This window comes from Callithrix jacchus, chromosome 12, assembly GCF_049354715.1.
Source record: "Callithrix jacchus isolate 240 chromosome 12, calJac240_pri, whole genome shotgun sequence".
In the NCBI taxonomy this organism is placed as follows: Eukaryota; Metazoa; Chordata; class Mammalia; order Primates; family Cebidae; genus Callithrix; species Callithrix jacchus.
Window position 1 is genome coordinate 5,219,333 of NC_133513.1, and position 16,256 is coordinate 5,235,588.

At 54.9% G+C, this 16,256-nt stretch overlaps 1 protein-coding gene across 2 annotated transcripts; it reads left to right on the forward strand.

Moving 5' to 3' along the window:
- Positions 1-10,628: 10,628 nt before the first annotated feature.
- IL32 (interleukin 32) lies at positions 10,629-15,670 on the forward strand. 2 transcript variants are annotated; one of them, XM_078344478.1, is made up of 7 exons: positions 10,629-11,978; positions 12,246-12,285; positions 13,579-13,617; positions 13,756-13,815; positions 14,147-14,173; positions 14,342-14,401; positions 15,132-15,670. In XM_078344478.1, exons 1-7 carry the CDS (start codon positions 11,545-11,547, stop codon positions 15,447-15,449), a joined length of 978 nt encoding a protein of 325 aa, XP_078200604.1. In that variant the 5' UTR covers positions 10,629-11,544; the 3' UTR covers positions 15,450-15,670. The 2 variants fall into 2 exon arrangements, with proteins under 2 accessions (XP_078200604.1, XP_035122588.1); XM_035266697.3 differs by having other exon boundaries at positions 11,909-11,979; positions 12,243-12,285.
- Positions 15,671-16,256: the final 586 nt, after the last annotated feature.

Below are 16,256 nucleotides of genomic sequence, written 5' to 3' on the forward strand. Positions count from 1 at the left end.
ATCGCACAGCTTAACGAGTACATTGCCTTGCCTGTGAATTACGTCACATGAAGCTATAAAAACAGGGAACAGTCTGGATGGATGACTTTGGATGGTGGCCTTTGTGAGTCACGGAGGGGCTAGGGTTGCCGGGCGAGTGAGTCTCTTGGAGCTGAAGCCTAGAGCAAGACTTGTAGCTGGTGCAGGGGTGGCTTCCTTCTCTTTCCCGCTCTACAGTTCAGAGATGGCTCAGGGAAGATCTGGGCTTCCTAACTGTGGAGAGGGGGCTGCACGCAGTGGAACGGACTCCCAAGTGACAGGCAGATGACAACCAGTGTCTAGTCCACCCGAGTGAAGCTTTCACCAGGAAAGCGTGGTTTCTAGGTTCTGTCTCTCCGGGTCTCCTTGGAGAATGTAATGGGACACATTGTGCCCATGCTGGGCTAATTTTTTTTTCTATTTTTAGTGCAGACAGAGTTTCACCATGTTGCCCAGGCTGCTCTCAAACTCCTAACCTTGTGATCTGCCCACCTCGGCCTCCCAAAGTGCTGGATTTCATGCATGAGCCACCATGCCTGGCAAACCCCTGCCCTGTCTTGATGTTGGTGTGGGCAGGGTGTGGCCAGCCCCTGAGCTGGGGGTGTGGGGCTGGGATTGACAGCCAGCTGGGAGCTACCCCCAGCCTCCCCCAGCACACAGTGGCAGAGCCCTGCCTTCAACTCAAGACACGGTCGGGGCCCTGGCCTGGTGACCAAACAGACACAGCCATCGTGTCACTGCCATGGAGGGGAATGGAAAGGAGGGGACTCTGGGAAAAGTCCCTCCTGTCCATGGTGCTGTGGCCAAGAAACCAACATCTGTGGGCTTTCCATCCTCCAGACTCAGGTAAAGGCTGAGAAGCCTGGATGTGGCCAGGGCCTGGGGCTGACACCCCCACCTGCAGACCCTGAATGCTGCCCCCATTCCACAGGAGCTCACTCCTCTACTTGAAAAAAAAAAAAAAAAGAGATGAATTATGGTGCAGAGGAAACAGACCCCCTGTCCAGGAAGTTGAGGATCCCAAAACCCAGGAGCCCGAGGAGCCCAAGGAGGGCTTCAAGGCCATGCTGCAGTGGCTGCAGACGTGGTGCCAGATGGTTCTGGCCCGGGTGAAGAAGGTGGCGGACCTGGTCCGTGAAGTACAGACCTTCTGGAAAGAGTTTGAGAGTTTCTGCTGCTCTCTGGCAGAGCTTGTCAGTTTCTCCAGTCCTTAAGGAGCCTCACAGTGGGGAAGGGGGAGCTGACACCCTAGAAGTGCTCTGAACCCCAGTGAAGCTACTGACACCACCTTTGCCCTCCCTGTCACCATGTACCCACCCTGACCCCTCCTTCTGCTCTCCTGCACCTCCTGGCATTCCTGCTGCAGCTCTGACCTGGCACTGTCACGATGGCGTCTTAATAAAACTTGCTTATACTTACGTGGCAGAGGAGATACGGTGATCACAAAGGTGGTTTTCCCAGGGCAAGGCTTATCCGTTTCTGTATTAGTCCATTTTTCACACCACTATAAAGAATGCCTGAGACTGGGTAATTTATGAAGAAAGGAAGGTTAATTGACTCACAGTTTCACAGGCCTGGGGAGGCCTGAGGAAACATACAATCATGGGGGAAGGTGAGAGAGAATCGAGGCACGTTCTACATGGCAGCCGGAGAAGCGGGCAGGGGGAACTGCCAAACGCTGTTTTTTTTTTTTTTTTTTTTTTTGAGATGGGAGTTTTGCTCCTGTCGCCCAGGCTGGAGTGCACTGCCCTTTTGGCCGTGCTCCTGTGACCACAGCCACCTAATACAATGCCGCTGCATTGCCAGCATTGCCAGACCCCATGAGAGCTCTGCCTGCCTGGGAACAGGTGCTCTTCTTTGGCCCTCCCCGGGGCTCCTGCCGCTGGAAAGTATCCCAGACGTGAGATACGCAGGAGTTGCTCATTCATTTGTAGCCTGGTTATATGAAGGCCACGCTTTATTTATGGGGGACTGGGATACTAGACGGCGTTAGAAATGTCTGTGATTTATTAGGTTCTATTACATTCTTTTTTTTTCTTTTTGAGACGGAGTTTCGCTCTTGTTACTCAGGTTGGAGTGCAATGGCGCGATCTCAGCTCACCACAACCTCCGCCTCCTGGGTTCAGGCAATTCTCCTGCCTCAGTCTCCGAATAGCTGGGATTACAGGCACTCGCCAACGTGCCCAGCTAATTTTTTGTGTTTTTAGTAGAGACGGGGTTTCACCATGTTGACCAGGATGGTCTCGATCTCTTGACCTCATGATCCACCCGCCTTGGCCTCCCAAAGGGCTGGGATTACAGGCTTGAGCCACCGTGCCCGGCCCTTTTTTTTCTTTTTCTTGAGACAGAGTCTCACTCTGTCGCCCAGCTAGAGTGTAGTGGTGTGATCTCAGCTCAGTATAACCCCCACCTCCCAGGGTTTAAGCAATTCTCCTGCCTCAGCCTGCTGAGCTGCTGAGATTACAGGCATGCACCACCACGTCCAGCTAGCTTTTATACTTTTAGTAGAGATGGGGCTTCCACATGTTGGTCAGGCTGATTTCCTGCTCCTGACCTCAGGTGATTCACCCACCTCAGGCTCCCAAAGTGCTGGGATTACAGGAATGAGCCACTGTGCCCACCCACCAAACACTTTTTCTTGTCTTTTTTTTTTTTCTTTGTGATGGAGTTTCATTCTTGCTGCCCAGGCTGGAGTGCAATGGTGAAATCTCGGCTCACTGCAACATCCGCCTTCCAGGTTCAAGTGATTCTCCTGCCTCAGGCTCCTGAGTAGCTGGGATTACAGGCATGTGTTACCATGCTTGGCAAATTTTGTATTTTTAGTAGAGACGGGGTTTCTCTATGTTGGTCAGGCTGGTCTCGAACTCCTGACCTCTGGTGATCCACCCACCTCAGCCTCTCAAACTGCTGAGATTACAGTTGTGAGCCACCGTACCCAGTCCACCGCCAAACACTTTTTAAACATTAGTTCTTGTGAGAACTCACTCACTCACACCAGAACTACTTGGGGAAAACCAACACCAACACAGAGCAGCGGGGCCCTGGGCCTAGCTTTACTTTCTCTCCAGAAAATGGGTTTTCTCCTCTACCTCACGGTCAGGCTGCAAATGCTCCATTCCTTTACGCTCTGCGTCCCTTTTAAACTAAGTTCTCATTTCAAGCCACGTCTTTGTGAGTGCGTGTAACCATATGGTTTCAGGAAAAGACAGGTCACCTGTTGAATGCTTTGTGGCTTAGAAATTTCTACTGCTGGCCAGAGTTGGTGGCTCACATCTGCAAACCCAGCACTTTGGGAGGCTGAGGCGGGTGGATCACGAGGTCAGGGGTTCAAGACCATCCTGGCTAACGTGGTGAAACGCTGTCTCTACTAAAAATACAGAAATTAGCTGGGCGTGATGGCATGCGCCTGGAATCCCAGCTACTGGGGAGGCTGAGGCAGGAGAATCGCTGGAACCAGGGAGTCAGAGATTTCAGTCATCTGAGATCGTGCCCCTGTATTCCAGCCTGGTGACAGAGCAACACTCCATCAGGAAGAAAGAAAGAAAGAAGGAAATAAATAAATAAATAAATAAATAAATAAATTTCTACTGCAAGACATGCTAAATCATCTCTCTCAAGTTCAAAGTACCACAGGGCAGGGGCCACCAGTCTCTTTGCTCTAGCACAGCAAGTTCCTATCTCCATCTGATACCCCCTCAGGCCGGACGTCATTCTCCGTATCACCATCCGCATTTTGCTCAAAGCCATTCAACAAGTCTCTAGGAAGTTCCAAACTTTCCCACATCTTCCTGTCTTCTTCTGAGCCCTCCAAACTGCTCCAGCCTCTTCCTGTCACCCAGTTCCAAAGCTACTTCCACATTTTCAGATGATCTTTACAGCAGTGCCCACTCCTGATATGAATTTTCTCTCTTGGTCCATTTTCACACTGCTATAAAGAATACCTGAGATGGCGGTTTTTTTTTTTGAGACGGAGTTTCACTCTTGTTACCCAGGCTGGAGTGCAATGGTGCGATCTTGGCTCACTGCAACCTCCGCTTCCTGGGTTCAGGCAATTCTCCTGCCTCAGCCTCCTGAGTAGCTGGTATTACAGGCACGCACCACCATGCCCAGCTAATTTTTTGTATTTTTAGTAGAGACGGGGTTTCACCTTGTTGACCAGGATGGTCTTGATCTCTCGACCTCGTAATCCACCCGCCTCGGCCTCCCGAAGTGCTGGGATTACAGGCTTGAGCCACCGTGCCCGGCTGAGATGGCGTAATTAATAAAGAAAAAAGGATTAATTGACTCACAGTTCCAAAAATCCAAGGAGGTCTCAGGAAACCTTACAATCATGGTGGAAGGCAAAAGAGAAGCAAGGCACATCTTACGTGGTGGCAGGAGAGAGAAAGAGGGAGAGAGACAGGAAGCAGGGAACTGCCAAACACTTAAAACATCAGACCTCGGCAGGATGTGGTGGCTCACACCTGTAATCCCAGCATTTTGGGAGGCTGAGGCAGATGGATCATCTGAGGTCAGGAGTTCGAGACTAGCCTGGCCAACATGGTGAAACTCTGTCTCTTTAAAAATACAAAAAATAGGCCGGGTATGGTGGCTCAAGCCTGTAATCCCCGCACTTTGGGAGGCCAAGGCGGGTAGATCACGAAATCAAGAGATCGAGACCATCCTGGTCAACATGGTGAAACCCCATCTCTACTAAAAATATAATAAATTAGCTGGGCACTGTGGCGCGTGCCTGTAATCCCAGCTACTCAGGAGGCTGAGGCAGGAGAATTGCCTGAACCCAGGAGGCGGAGGTTGGGGTGAGCCGAGATCACGCCACCAGCCTGAGTAAGAAGGGCAAAACTCCGTCTCAAAAAAAAAAAAAAAAAAAAAAAAAAAAAAAAAAAAACATAGCTGGGAGTGGTGGTATGTGTTGTAATCCCAGCTATTCGTGAGGCGGAGGCAGGAGAATCGCTTGAACCCAGGAGGACGACATTGCAGTGAGCCGAGATTGTGTCATCATACGCCAGCCTGGGCATCAAGAGCAAAACTCCGTCTAACAACAACAACAACAACAAAAATCACATCTGGTGAGAACTCACTTTCACCAGAACAGCGCGGGGGAACCCGCCCCCATGATCCGGTCACCTCCTCCCAGGTCCCTCCCTTGACATGTGGGAATTACAGCTCCAGATGATATTTGGGTGGGACACGAAGCCAAACACTCGGGATGTGCCGACTCCCGTGACTTCCGCACGTGTGGGACCCCTGACTGCATCCTCTGTGGTGGTGGGACTGCACTCATACTGTCCCCTGAAAGCAATGCAGTGAAGCAATAGCTGCTCAGATGGAATCAGGTGCGGCCTCCAGGCTTCTCTGACAGGTGGGCGCAGGGAGGCGGGGAGCCCGGTAGTGACAGCAAAGGATGTGGCTCCTATGGACGTACCCGGGTTGCAGATGTGGAGGAGCAAGGCCAGGCCCCTGACTTCCTTATGGATAACGGTGCATGGGTCTCGGTGACCAGGTGGGTTGGTTGAGGACTAGAGGATTTCAGCCTGGTGCTTCCTTGATCACAGAGCCGGAAGCACAGAAGCCGGCCCGGGACTCACGCTCCTGTCCCCCAGGTGACACCTATTTCTTCAAGGGCGCCCTCTACGGGCGCTTCCCCAAGGGCGACACAAAGACCGAGCCAAACGCCCCCCGAGCCCGTGGGGGGCCAAGTAGCTGGGCTGCTCCGCCCCCAGCTCTGGCCCCCGCGCCCTCTTTGCTGGCCCCCAAAGCAACCCCCGAGTCCGAAACCTGCGATTGTCAGTGCGAGCTCCACCAGGCCTCGGGACCGCAGCTCCTCCTGCCCCTGCTGGTGCTCCCCCTGCTGGTGCTCCCCCTGCTGGTGCCAGCTGTCGCCTCCCGCTGACGGGGCGCTCACCCGGGCGGAACAGCGCCCTCCACCGCCGAGTCACCCGCCGCCGGACCTGGCTGGGGGTTGTGACGAGCTGCGGAGGCCCCTGGTCTGTTCCCAGGGACTGGGGCTCCCGCGCGGACTAAGCGGGGCGGATCTCTCCGGAGCACAGATCCCTGGCGCTGTGCTCAGCCTCAGCTGGGTCCTGCGCTCCCCGCGCCACCTCCGGAGCCCGCGCCAGGGGGCGCCCGCACGCAGAGACCACGCGTCGGTCACCGCCCCCGTCCTTGCCTCCCTCTGGCCAGCAGGGGGCGGTCGGACCCTCCCGAGCCCGGGGAGGGGCGCCGAGGAGGGCCGGCCCACTGGGTTACCCGAAGGAAAGGGCTGTTCCCGCGGTCGCTGCCCCCGCAAGACCGTCCTTTTCCGGGAAGAGCCAGCTTTTCTCGGAGACTCTCCGCAGCCCCGCCCCGCCTGCCCACTGTGCCTGGCGCTCCTGGGTCCTTTGAGCACAGGTCTGACTGCGAGGCTGGGCCCAGCCCCTCTCCCACCTGCTCCCACAATGCCCCCCTATAGTCACTGCCACATTGGTGGGGACCTGAGACCCAGCCTCGGACCCAGCCCAGAGACCGCCCTGAGGACCCAGGCGTCATGTCTTGGGTGGTGGCATCAGTGGCTGGAGGGACGACCTTTGCTCTCCAGACTCCGTTAAGCTCGTTTCCAGTCACTCCACTTCCCGCCAAGGCCACTCAGCCTCCCTGGGGCCAGAGCTGCCTCCCATTCAATCGGGCACCCTTCTGTTAGGGTCACAGCAAGGCAAGTGCAAAGACCCCCTCCCCGTTCTCCCCTGCTAAGCCGAGCTCATAACAAAAACACCCTCAAGCCTGGTAAACAGGGCCCCAGGATGTGGTGGCACCCGGCTCTGAAACTCAGCGTGTTAACCCAAGTAAGCAGAATGTCAGCCCCTGAGAACCAAGATGCGGTTTTTCTTAGAATAGCGCCCAGCTCCCTGCAAACCCTCTCTGTAACCCCCAGGGTCTGTAAGCCAGGCTGCTGCCTTCACTGCCTGTGCCGAGACAGCCTGGCAGGGTAAAATAAACTTGCTAACCCTGACCCTGGGTCTGTCTCTCCATCCCTTGGGTCAGCCTTACACAGTCCACCCCAGGAATCCCTTCCCTGCTTGCACCCTGGAGAGAACAGCGTGGCTCCCATCAACTCAACACTGGTGCAAAGACGGGGACGAACCCTGGCTCAGGCACAGTCAGTGCCTCCTCAGCACTCCTGGGTGGCCCTAGTTCCAGAGTGAGGGATGGGTGGAACCTGGGGCCACCTCGTTCACCCTGTCCTCACTCCCCGCAGATAGAGGATCTAAATGATTGTTTCTAGAACTATGTTTTCTAGACTATTCCACATTAGAATCACTGGGAAATTCACATTTGGAGATCCCACACCTCACCCTGAATCCTCACTCAGGGTGGGGTCAGGAAACGCATTTTGACTAGTTGGGGGGGATTATGGGGGCCAGCCGCTGGCTGTCTCGTGGCATTTCTGTGGCTCTGCGGTGTTCCCCCACCCCAGGACCAATCTCTTCATACCTTCTCTGCAGAGCCACACTGACGGCCTGACCTCCATGGGCAGAGTCGCTAAGGGGCCACTTCCTAGGTTGCCATCCAGCTTCAGTGGCCCCACAGTGCTTCCTGGAGCCAAGGCTGTGGGCAGCCACCGGGAAGGGTTGAGGATGGGCAGGAGGCTTTGGTCAGTTACCTGGGAATTCTGGGTAGCTAGGAAACGATTTGGGCCTCTGTCAGTTTCCTTCCCATGTATGAGAAGGTGGAAACTTGTATTTTAGAAGCTTATTCATCCCACTCAGGACAGTAAAAATGAATAGACAGAAGGCCCTTCCATTCTTCTGAGCACTGATGGACTTGGGGAGAAGTGTGGTGGTGGGAACTGAACCAACCTGAATCTCCTCGCTTTGCAGAAGGAATCCAGGGTTGCTGGGGAGTCTAAAAAAGGAAGAGTGGGGGAGGGCTCAGTGACTCACATCTGTAACCGCAGCATTTTGGGAGGCTGAGGCAGGTGGATCGTTTGAGGTCAGGCATTCGAGACCAGCCTGGCCAACGTGGTGAAACCCTGTCTCCACTAAAAATAGAAAACAGTTAGCTGGGTGTGGTGGTGCACGTCTGTAATTCCAGCTACTAAGGAGGCTGAGGCAGAAGAATCAAGAATCACTTGAACCCAGGAGAGGGAGGTTGCAGTGAGCCAAGATGGCACCAAGCCAAGATTGTACTTCCCCCTGGGCCACAGAGGAGACTCCATCACCAAATAAATAAATAAATACAAACAAGAAGAAGAAAAAGGGGAAAGAAAAGTGGGAGGAGGAAGCAGAGAAGAACCCAAAAGTTGGTTCTGGGGCATGCGGAGGAGGGATGGTCACTGTGGAACTAGGGTGCTGGCTGCGTGGAGACGTCCACAGCCTTTAACATTTTAAGTCTGCTGCACAAAAATGTCATGTCGAAGTGATTACTTTTATTTTTTAAGTATTATTTAAAAATCGTATGGTCTCGTAATCAAAATTGTGCTTCAAAGGACATCATTCAGAAAGTTGGGAAGAGGCAGGGTGCAGTGGTTCACGCCTATGATCCCAACAGTTAGAGAGGCCAAACTGGGAGGACCGCTTGAGCCCAAGAGCAAGACCAGCCTAGGCAACACAGTGAGACACTGTCTCTACAAAAAATTCAAAAAATTAGTCGTGCATGGTGGTGGCACACATCTGTAGTCCCAGCTCCTGGGAAGGCTGAGCGAAGAGAATCGCTTGAGGCAGAGAAGTCTCGGCAGCACTGAGCTGTGATCACACCACTGCACTCCACCCTGAGCAACAGATCTGTCTCAAAAAATAAAAATTTAAAAAATTGGCCGGTCACGGTGGCTCACGCCTGTAATCCCAGCACTTTGGGAGGCTGAGGCAGGTGGATCACGAGGTCAAGAGATCGAGACCATTCTGGTCAACATGGTGAAACCCCTTCTCTACTAAAAATACAAAAAATTAGCTGGGCGTGGTGGTGCGCGCCTGTCATCCCAGCTACTCAGGAGGCTGAGGCAGGAGAATTGCCTGAACCCAGGAAGGAGGCAGAGGTTGCGGTGAGCCGAGATCGCGCCATTGCACTCCAGCCTGGGTAACAGAGCGAAACTCCATCTCAAAAAAAAAAAAAAAAAAAAAGACACAGGGAATAACAGACGTTGCTGCGGATGTGGAGGAAGCAGACCCTCGTATACTGCTGCCGGGAATGTAAAATGACACAGACAATGAAAAGTAGTCTGCTGTTCCTCAAAAGGTTAAAAACACGTTTCCCATGTAACCCAGCGATTCTTCTCCTTCATACACATCCAAGAGAGCTGAAAACACACGTGCCACAGAAACTTGTACGTGAATGTTCCCAGCAGCATTATATTTGGAATAGCCAAAAGGTGGAAACAGCCCAAATGTCCTTAGAGGGATGAATGGAGAAACCAAAATGTGGTCTGTCCATGCAGTAGAATATTATGCAGCCAGAAAAAGGCACGAAGGACTGTCCGTGTTACCACACACACGAACCTCAAGAACGTTAGGCTCAGTGAAAGAGGCTGGACACAGAACATCACCTAGTATGTAATTATACTTATATGAAACGTCTGAGGGAGATGCATCTATTGAGACCAAAAGTAGATGAGGCTAGGCACGGTGGCTCACACCTGTAATTCCAGCACTTTGGGAGGCCAAGACGGGCAGATCACGAAGTCAGGAGATCGAGACTCGCTGATCAATGTTGGAAACAGATGCTTGGTGCCACAAAGAAAAATCAGCACTGAGACAAAGGATCTTTCAGCAACATAATTTTTACTTCCTGGACTGCAGGAAGGGAACCCTCGCTAGCCATCGGGCCATGAGAGTACAATGAACAAAGGAAAACACACACATTTATCCCTCACCCATTTGGGGTCGTCCTTACCGCTGTGTCTGATCTCCGTTGGCTGGAGCCAGACCTCACAATCTAAACTAAAACCCGATTGGCTAAAAACTTAAAACTTTCTAAACAGGTAAAAGCAGTGGAGAGCTGGGACAGGCCTGTGAGCACGTCCAGCACAGATATGTTGGTTAAAGTACAAGGAGAACGTCACAGATATGTTGGCTAAAGTACAAGGACATAGAATGTACTACGTGCCTGTAAGCATGGCGTGTCTAACAGCTACTTAGGAGAGGGCTGGACAAAGTTATTAGCACACCTGCTCTTTAACAAGAAAGGAAACTATTAAAAGCAACTTTTCTACTTCCTACAACCAACATGGTGAAACCCCATCTCCACTAAAAATACAAAAAATTATCTGGGCACGGTGGCGCGTGCCTGTGGTCCCAGCTACTCAGGAGGCTGAGGCAGGAGAATTGCCTGAACCCAGGAGGCGGAGGTTGCGGTGAGCCGAGATCGTGCCATTGCACTCCAGCCTGGGCAACAGAGCAAGACTCCATCTCAAAGAAGAAAAAAAAAAAAGGAAGTAGACGAGTGGTCGTCCATGGAAATGAGCATCGGTGGTGGTGTCTCAGAGGGCAGAACTTCTCTCAGGCGCTGAACACGTTTAGCGGGTGCTGGTGAGGCTCACGCCGTTCCCTGCTTTGAATCGCACAGCTTAACGAGTACATTGCCTTGCCTGTGAATTACGTCACATGAAGCTATAAAAACAGGGAACAGTCTGGATGGATGACTTTGGATGGTGGCCTTTGTGAGTCACGGAGGGGCTAGGGTTGCCGGGCGAGTGAGTCTCTAGGAGCTGAAGCCTAGAGCAAGACTTGTAGCTGGTGCGGGAGTGGCTTCCTTCTCTTTCCCACTCTACAGTTCAGAGATGGCTCAGGGAAGATCTGCGCTTCCTAACTGTGGAGAGGGGGCTGCACGCAGTGGAACGGACTCCCAAGTGGCAGGCAGGTGACAACCAGTGTCTAGTCCACCCGAGTGAAGATTTCACCAGGAAAGCGTGGTTTCTAGGTTCTGTCTCTCCGGGTCTCCTCGGAGAATGTAATGGGACACATTGTGTCCAAGCTGAAGTCCTCACCCCAGGACCTCAGAATGTGCTCTTATTTGGAAACAGGGTCATTATGGAGGTGATGAAGTGACAATGAGGATACTGGGGTGGAACCGACTTCAATGTGACTGCTGTCCTTATGAAAAGGGGAAGTGTGGACAGTCATAGCCAGAAAGAACGCGATGGAGATGAAGGTGGCCACGTACAAGGGCGGGAGAGAGGCAGGATCCCAGCTCCACGGCCTCGGAAGGACGCAGCGCTGCCCACCCTGACCCTGGACTTCCAGCCTGCAGACTGTGCGAGAAGAGATGTCTGCAGTCAGGGATGCTTGTTGTGCTGCTGCCTCAGGGCAGCCCCAGAAGCCATCCCGAGGTCAAGGCTGTGGTTGTGCTCAGCTGGGGGGCTTGGCCACCAGGCTGGGGCATGAGGAGGAGGTGGGAGGCCCAGCCAGGCTGGTGGGTCAGAATCCGGGGGGCTAGAGAAGCCGGCAGGGGAGCCTCAGGATTGCTGGAACCAGTGACCTTCTGCCCCCGCCGGCCTTGCCTCGGCCCAGAAGGCGTCAGGAGAGCCTGGCCAGCCAAGCTCAGACTGTCAGCAGGATGCCTCTCACCCTGCAGAGGGTCCTATCTTGTCCCACAGGTAGATCTACACCACCACTAGCCGCCCCTCCAACTTGCACAGGCCCCCGCCCTCCAGGGCCTCCTTTTCGGTCTGGCGGGTCCTGCCTCCTCCTCACCCAGAAGCTTCTCTGGCCCTCTGGAGTCCGGGCACACCTTATGCAAGGACAATGTCCACATTCCTTTGTCCTTGGACTCCACTTGGCTGAGGTCTCCTCCCTGGGCTCTGGGAGTTTCCCCAGCCTGCTTTCCCAAGTCTGGACTTTCCCTCTGGCCCTCCCCCTCTCGGGCTGGCAGGGTGGGGGAAGCAGCCTCTTCCTGGGCTCAGAGAATCCCACCCCAGCTCAGAAGGTGCAGGACCGCAGCCCGGGACGGACCTCATCCCTCCTAGGGACTCCAGACCACTGTCTCTCTCAGGTAAGTCTCTATCTCTGTCTGTCTCTGTCTCTGTCTCTTTTTCAGCCACTCAGCCCGGCCTCCTGCCCTGGGAGTGGCTCCACCCATTACGCCCCTTCCACCAATAAAACCAGCTGAGTTTGTGCTAGGCTGGGTAGAGGAGGCAACTGTCTCAGTGGTGCTGGGTCATCCCGGGTGGGGAGTTGGGGTCTCTGAATGTGAGAGCCCTCTGGGGAGGAGAGTGCTTCTCTGAGACACTTTTCCTCACACCTGTCACTCACCAGCAGGTCCTGGCTCCTGGAACTCTTGGCCACCATGGTTTCCGAGGTGAGCAAGAGGCTGCGTGTGCTTTTGTGGACTTGTCTGAAAAAACCCCGTAAGGTCGCGTGTGCGCTAAGAATTTCTCTAGCTGCCTGTGTGTGTGAGGCTCAGTCAGGGGCGCCGAGTGACAGGACAGTGACGGACGAAGGTACCGTTGGAGGTGCTGGAGGGTGTGTGTGTCAGGGGTGCTGGAGAAGGGCAGGGGTGCCGATGAGAGAAAGCACCAGGCCCAGGAACCCCTCACAGCCCAGAGAGCCCGGGCCAGGGGCGGGCAGCGCTCTCCTAGAAACCGCTCAGAGAATGCTCCTCTCGGGAGCTGGCTCAGCTGGGCAGGCCTGAGAGCAGGGCCCAGATCTGGGCCTGGGTGTGTTTTCCTCTTTTCCTGGGTTCCTTCCCACTTCCTGTCCTCTACCCCTGCCCCACCCCAAATGCGAGACCCACCAGACCCTCCAGGGAGCTCTGTGGCCCGTGACAATGGAGTTTTCCAGGTTGTGGCCTGGCCCAGGTTCAAGACAGGGACCCAAAGGACATGTGGCTCCCACAGGCCGGCACGTGGCTGCTTTTGCCCTGTGTCATGGGAAGTGGACCATTGCTGCCTCCAAGTGTGCAGACATCTGCCCTGCCCAGAACACCTCCCAGGCCCTGCTCAATCTGTGGTGACACTCACCACTCTGCGGTGGGGGAAGCCAGGCATGTCACCCCCAGACTAGGGCCTTAACATGGGGTCTTAGCGGGGAGTCTGTGGGGTACCTCCTGCCTCTGTGGGTGCAGCCACATGTCTGCAGACAGGAATGGCCCGGGCACTGTGGGCACAGGTTGGCAGTTGGTTATAGGGTGGACCTACCTGGCACTCCTGAATCTTAATCAGCTCCTCAGAGAGGGACGGCCACTGTGGCCTCCCTGAAAGTTCTTCCTTGGCCACCTCTCACCTGGGACCACAGTGGCTGTGGGAATCCCAGCTGAGCCAGCCTGCTCCAGGGCAGCGTCCATGCCCCCGTGTGTGCATGGAAGACACCCCAGGGTCACACAGGTCCTGCTCTTGGAAGGAAGGGTCACCCAGGCCTATGCGGGCCTGCCCTTGGGCCTGCCCAGCTGAGCTGGCTCCTGAGAGGAGCATTCTCTGAGCAGTTCCAGGAGAGCCCTGCCTGCCCCTGCCCTGGGCTCTCTGGGCTGTGAGGGGCTGCTGGGAGTGGTGTCTCCTCTCATCCCACACCTCTGTTGTGAGTGTGTGTGTGTAACTTCTCTTGGGGGAAAGGGTAAGGTTACACATGGGCCTGAGTGTCACCATCATTTCTGCAGAGCCTGTCCGATGGCATGAAGAAACTGAATGCTCGAATGGTAATGCTTTTCCCCACGTCTGCTCAGGGCTGGGGGGTCTGGGTCTCAGCCTGCAACACTGAGGACACTGTGGGCCACCTGGGACCCAGGAGGGGCAAGGATCAGGTCCTTTGATGCCAGCTCTGCCTCTCTTCACAGCATCAGCTTGTGGACAAATTTACTGAAAAAATGGGAAACAAGGAATCGGAACCTGAAAAGGTGGGTGGATTTTCCCTCAATCGCCAGGTCAGGTGTCTCCGCCCTCAGGCTCTCCACACTGTGGGGTCTCAGGGTGAGAAGGATGAAGAGGGACCTTACCCTGGGCAAAGGCTTGCACCTGGGTGGCAGTGAGTGCACGGGTGGGGGATCTGGACCCCCAGGGAGTCTAAGGGAGGCCTCTGAGCCCCAGGGCTCCTTGAGGAAATGACAGGGTGGCAGATGTGGCCTGGGACCCTGCTGGACCCAGTCCAGGGCATGTGGGAGCTGAGGACTGACTGGTGTTGAGCACAGGGGACACTGGGCCTGGAACCATGTGCTTTGTTCCTTACAGGTGAAGTTGAGCCTGGATGATCTGGAGGTGAGCCGCCGCCTCCCCGTCCACCATGCTTAGTCCCTGGGTCTTAGGCTCCACAGGGTACTAAGTCTGGGCTCTGGGTCCCCTTGGGAATCAACCTGGAGCAGTAGGGGCCACAGTGGGGAGGGGGCGGCAGGAGCAGCCCAAGCACCCTGTGTCTTCCTCTCCCAGGACGACTTCAGAGAGTGCATGTTGGACACCGTGGTGGATTGCTATCAAGGACAGCACCTGGTGAGTGAGAGGCACCCATCTCTGCGCCTTACCTCCCTTCACCTTTGCCCTGTCTTTTTTTTGTTTTTTTGACACAGAGTCTCACACTGTCACCCAGGCTAGAGTGCAATGGAGCCATCTGGGCTCTCTGCAACCTCCCTCTCCCAGGTTCAAGTGATTCTCCTCCCTCAGGCTCCTCAGCAGCTGGGACTCTAGAAGTGCACCACCATGCCCGGCTAAATTTTATTTTCATTTCTAGTGCGGGCAGAGTTTCGCCATGTTGTCCTGGCTCATCTTGAACTCCCAACCTTTTGATCTGCCTGTCTTGTCCTCCCTTCATGCGTGAGCCACCACGCCTGGCAGACCCCTGCCCTGTCTTGATGTTGGTGTGGGCAGGGTGTGCCCAGCCCCGGAGCTGAGGGTGGAGGGCTGGGAGTGACAGCCGAGCTGGGAGCTGCCCCCACCCTCCTCCAGCACACAGTAGCAGAGCCCTGCCTTCGACTCAAGGCACAATGGGGGCCCTGGCCTGGTGACCAAGCAGACACAGCCACTGTGTCACTGCTGTGGAGGGGAGTGGAGAGGAGGGGACTCTGGGAAAAGTCCCTCCTGTCCATGGTGCTGTGGCTGAGAAACCAACACCTGTGGGCTTCCATCTCCCAGACTCAGGAAAAGGCTGGGAGGCCTGGGTGTGGCCAGGGCCTGGGGCCGACACCCCCACCTGCAGACCCTGAATGGTGCCCCCTTTCCACAGGAGCTCATTCCTCTACTTGAAAAAGAAAGAGATGAATTACGACTCAGAGGCAACAGACCCCCTGCTCTGGAAGCTGAGGACCCCGAAACCCAGGAGCCCGAGGAGAGCTTTTGTGACAAGGTGATGAGATGGTTCTGCGCCATGATGCAGCGGCTGCAGATGTGGTGGCAGAAGTTTGTGGCCTGGGTGAAGAAGGTGGTGGCGGCCCTGGTCGATGCAGCAAAGGCCTTCTGGAAAGAGCTTGAGCGTTTCTGCTGCTCTCTGGCAGAGCTCCTCAGGTCCCTTTTCAGTACTAAGGAAGCCCATAGAGGGGATTGAGGAGCTGACAGCCCAGAAGTGCTATGAACCCCAGTGAAGCTTCCAATGCCACTTTTGCCCTCCCCTTCACCTCGAACCCACCCTGACCCCTTCCTCAGCTCTGCTATGCCCTGCCCCCCTCCCACACACCCAAGCCCCTTGCCTGGCGTTGCTGCTGCAGCTCTGACCTGGCACTATCACGATGGTGTCATAATAAAACCTTAAACTTACCTGGCAGAGGAGATACTGTGATCGCAAGAGTGGTTTTCCCAGGACAAGGCTCATTCGTTGCTGTATTAGCCCATTTTCACACTGCTGTAAAGAATGTTCCACATGACTGGGGAGGCCTCGGGAAACTTACAGTCACGGGAGAAGGTGAAAGAAGGAAGTCACGTTCTGCGTGGCAGCAGGAGAAGCGGGGTGTTGGGAACTGCCAAACACCTTTTTTTGGGGGGGGATGGAGTGTTGCTGTTATCGCCCAGGCTGGTGTGCAATGGGGTGATCTTGGCTTACCGCAACCTCCGCCTCCCGGGCTCAAGTGATGCTCCTACCTCAGCCTGTGGAGTAGCTGAAAATTAGCCTGGCTGATTTTGTAGTTTTAGTACTGATGCGCCTTCACCATGCCGGTCAGGCTGCTGTGACCAACATCATGTCTCTGACTCCAGGTCTCACATCCAGGGCAGGCTGATGAAGGGGTGGTCCCCAGGGCTTCGGGCAGCTCCGCCCCTGTGGCTCTGCAGGGTCCAGTCCCTGCAACTGCTTTCAGGGGGCTGGTGTTGAGTGTCTGCGGCTTTTCCAGGCACACGGTACAAGCTCTTGGTGGATCTA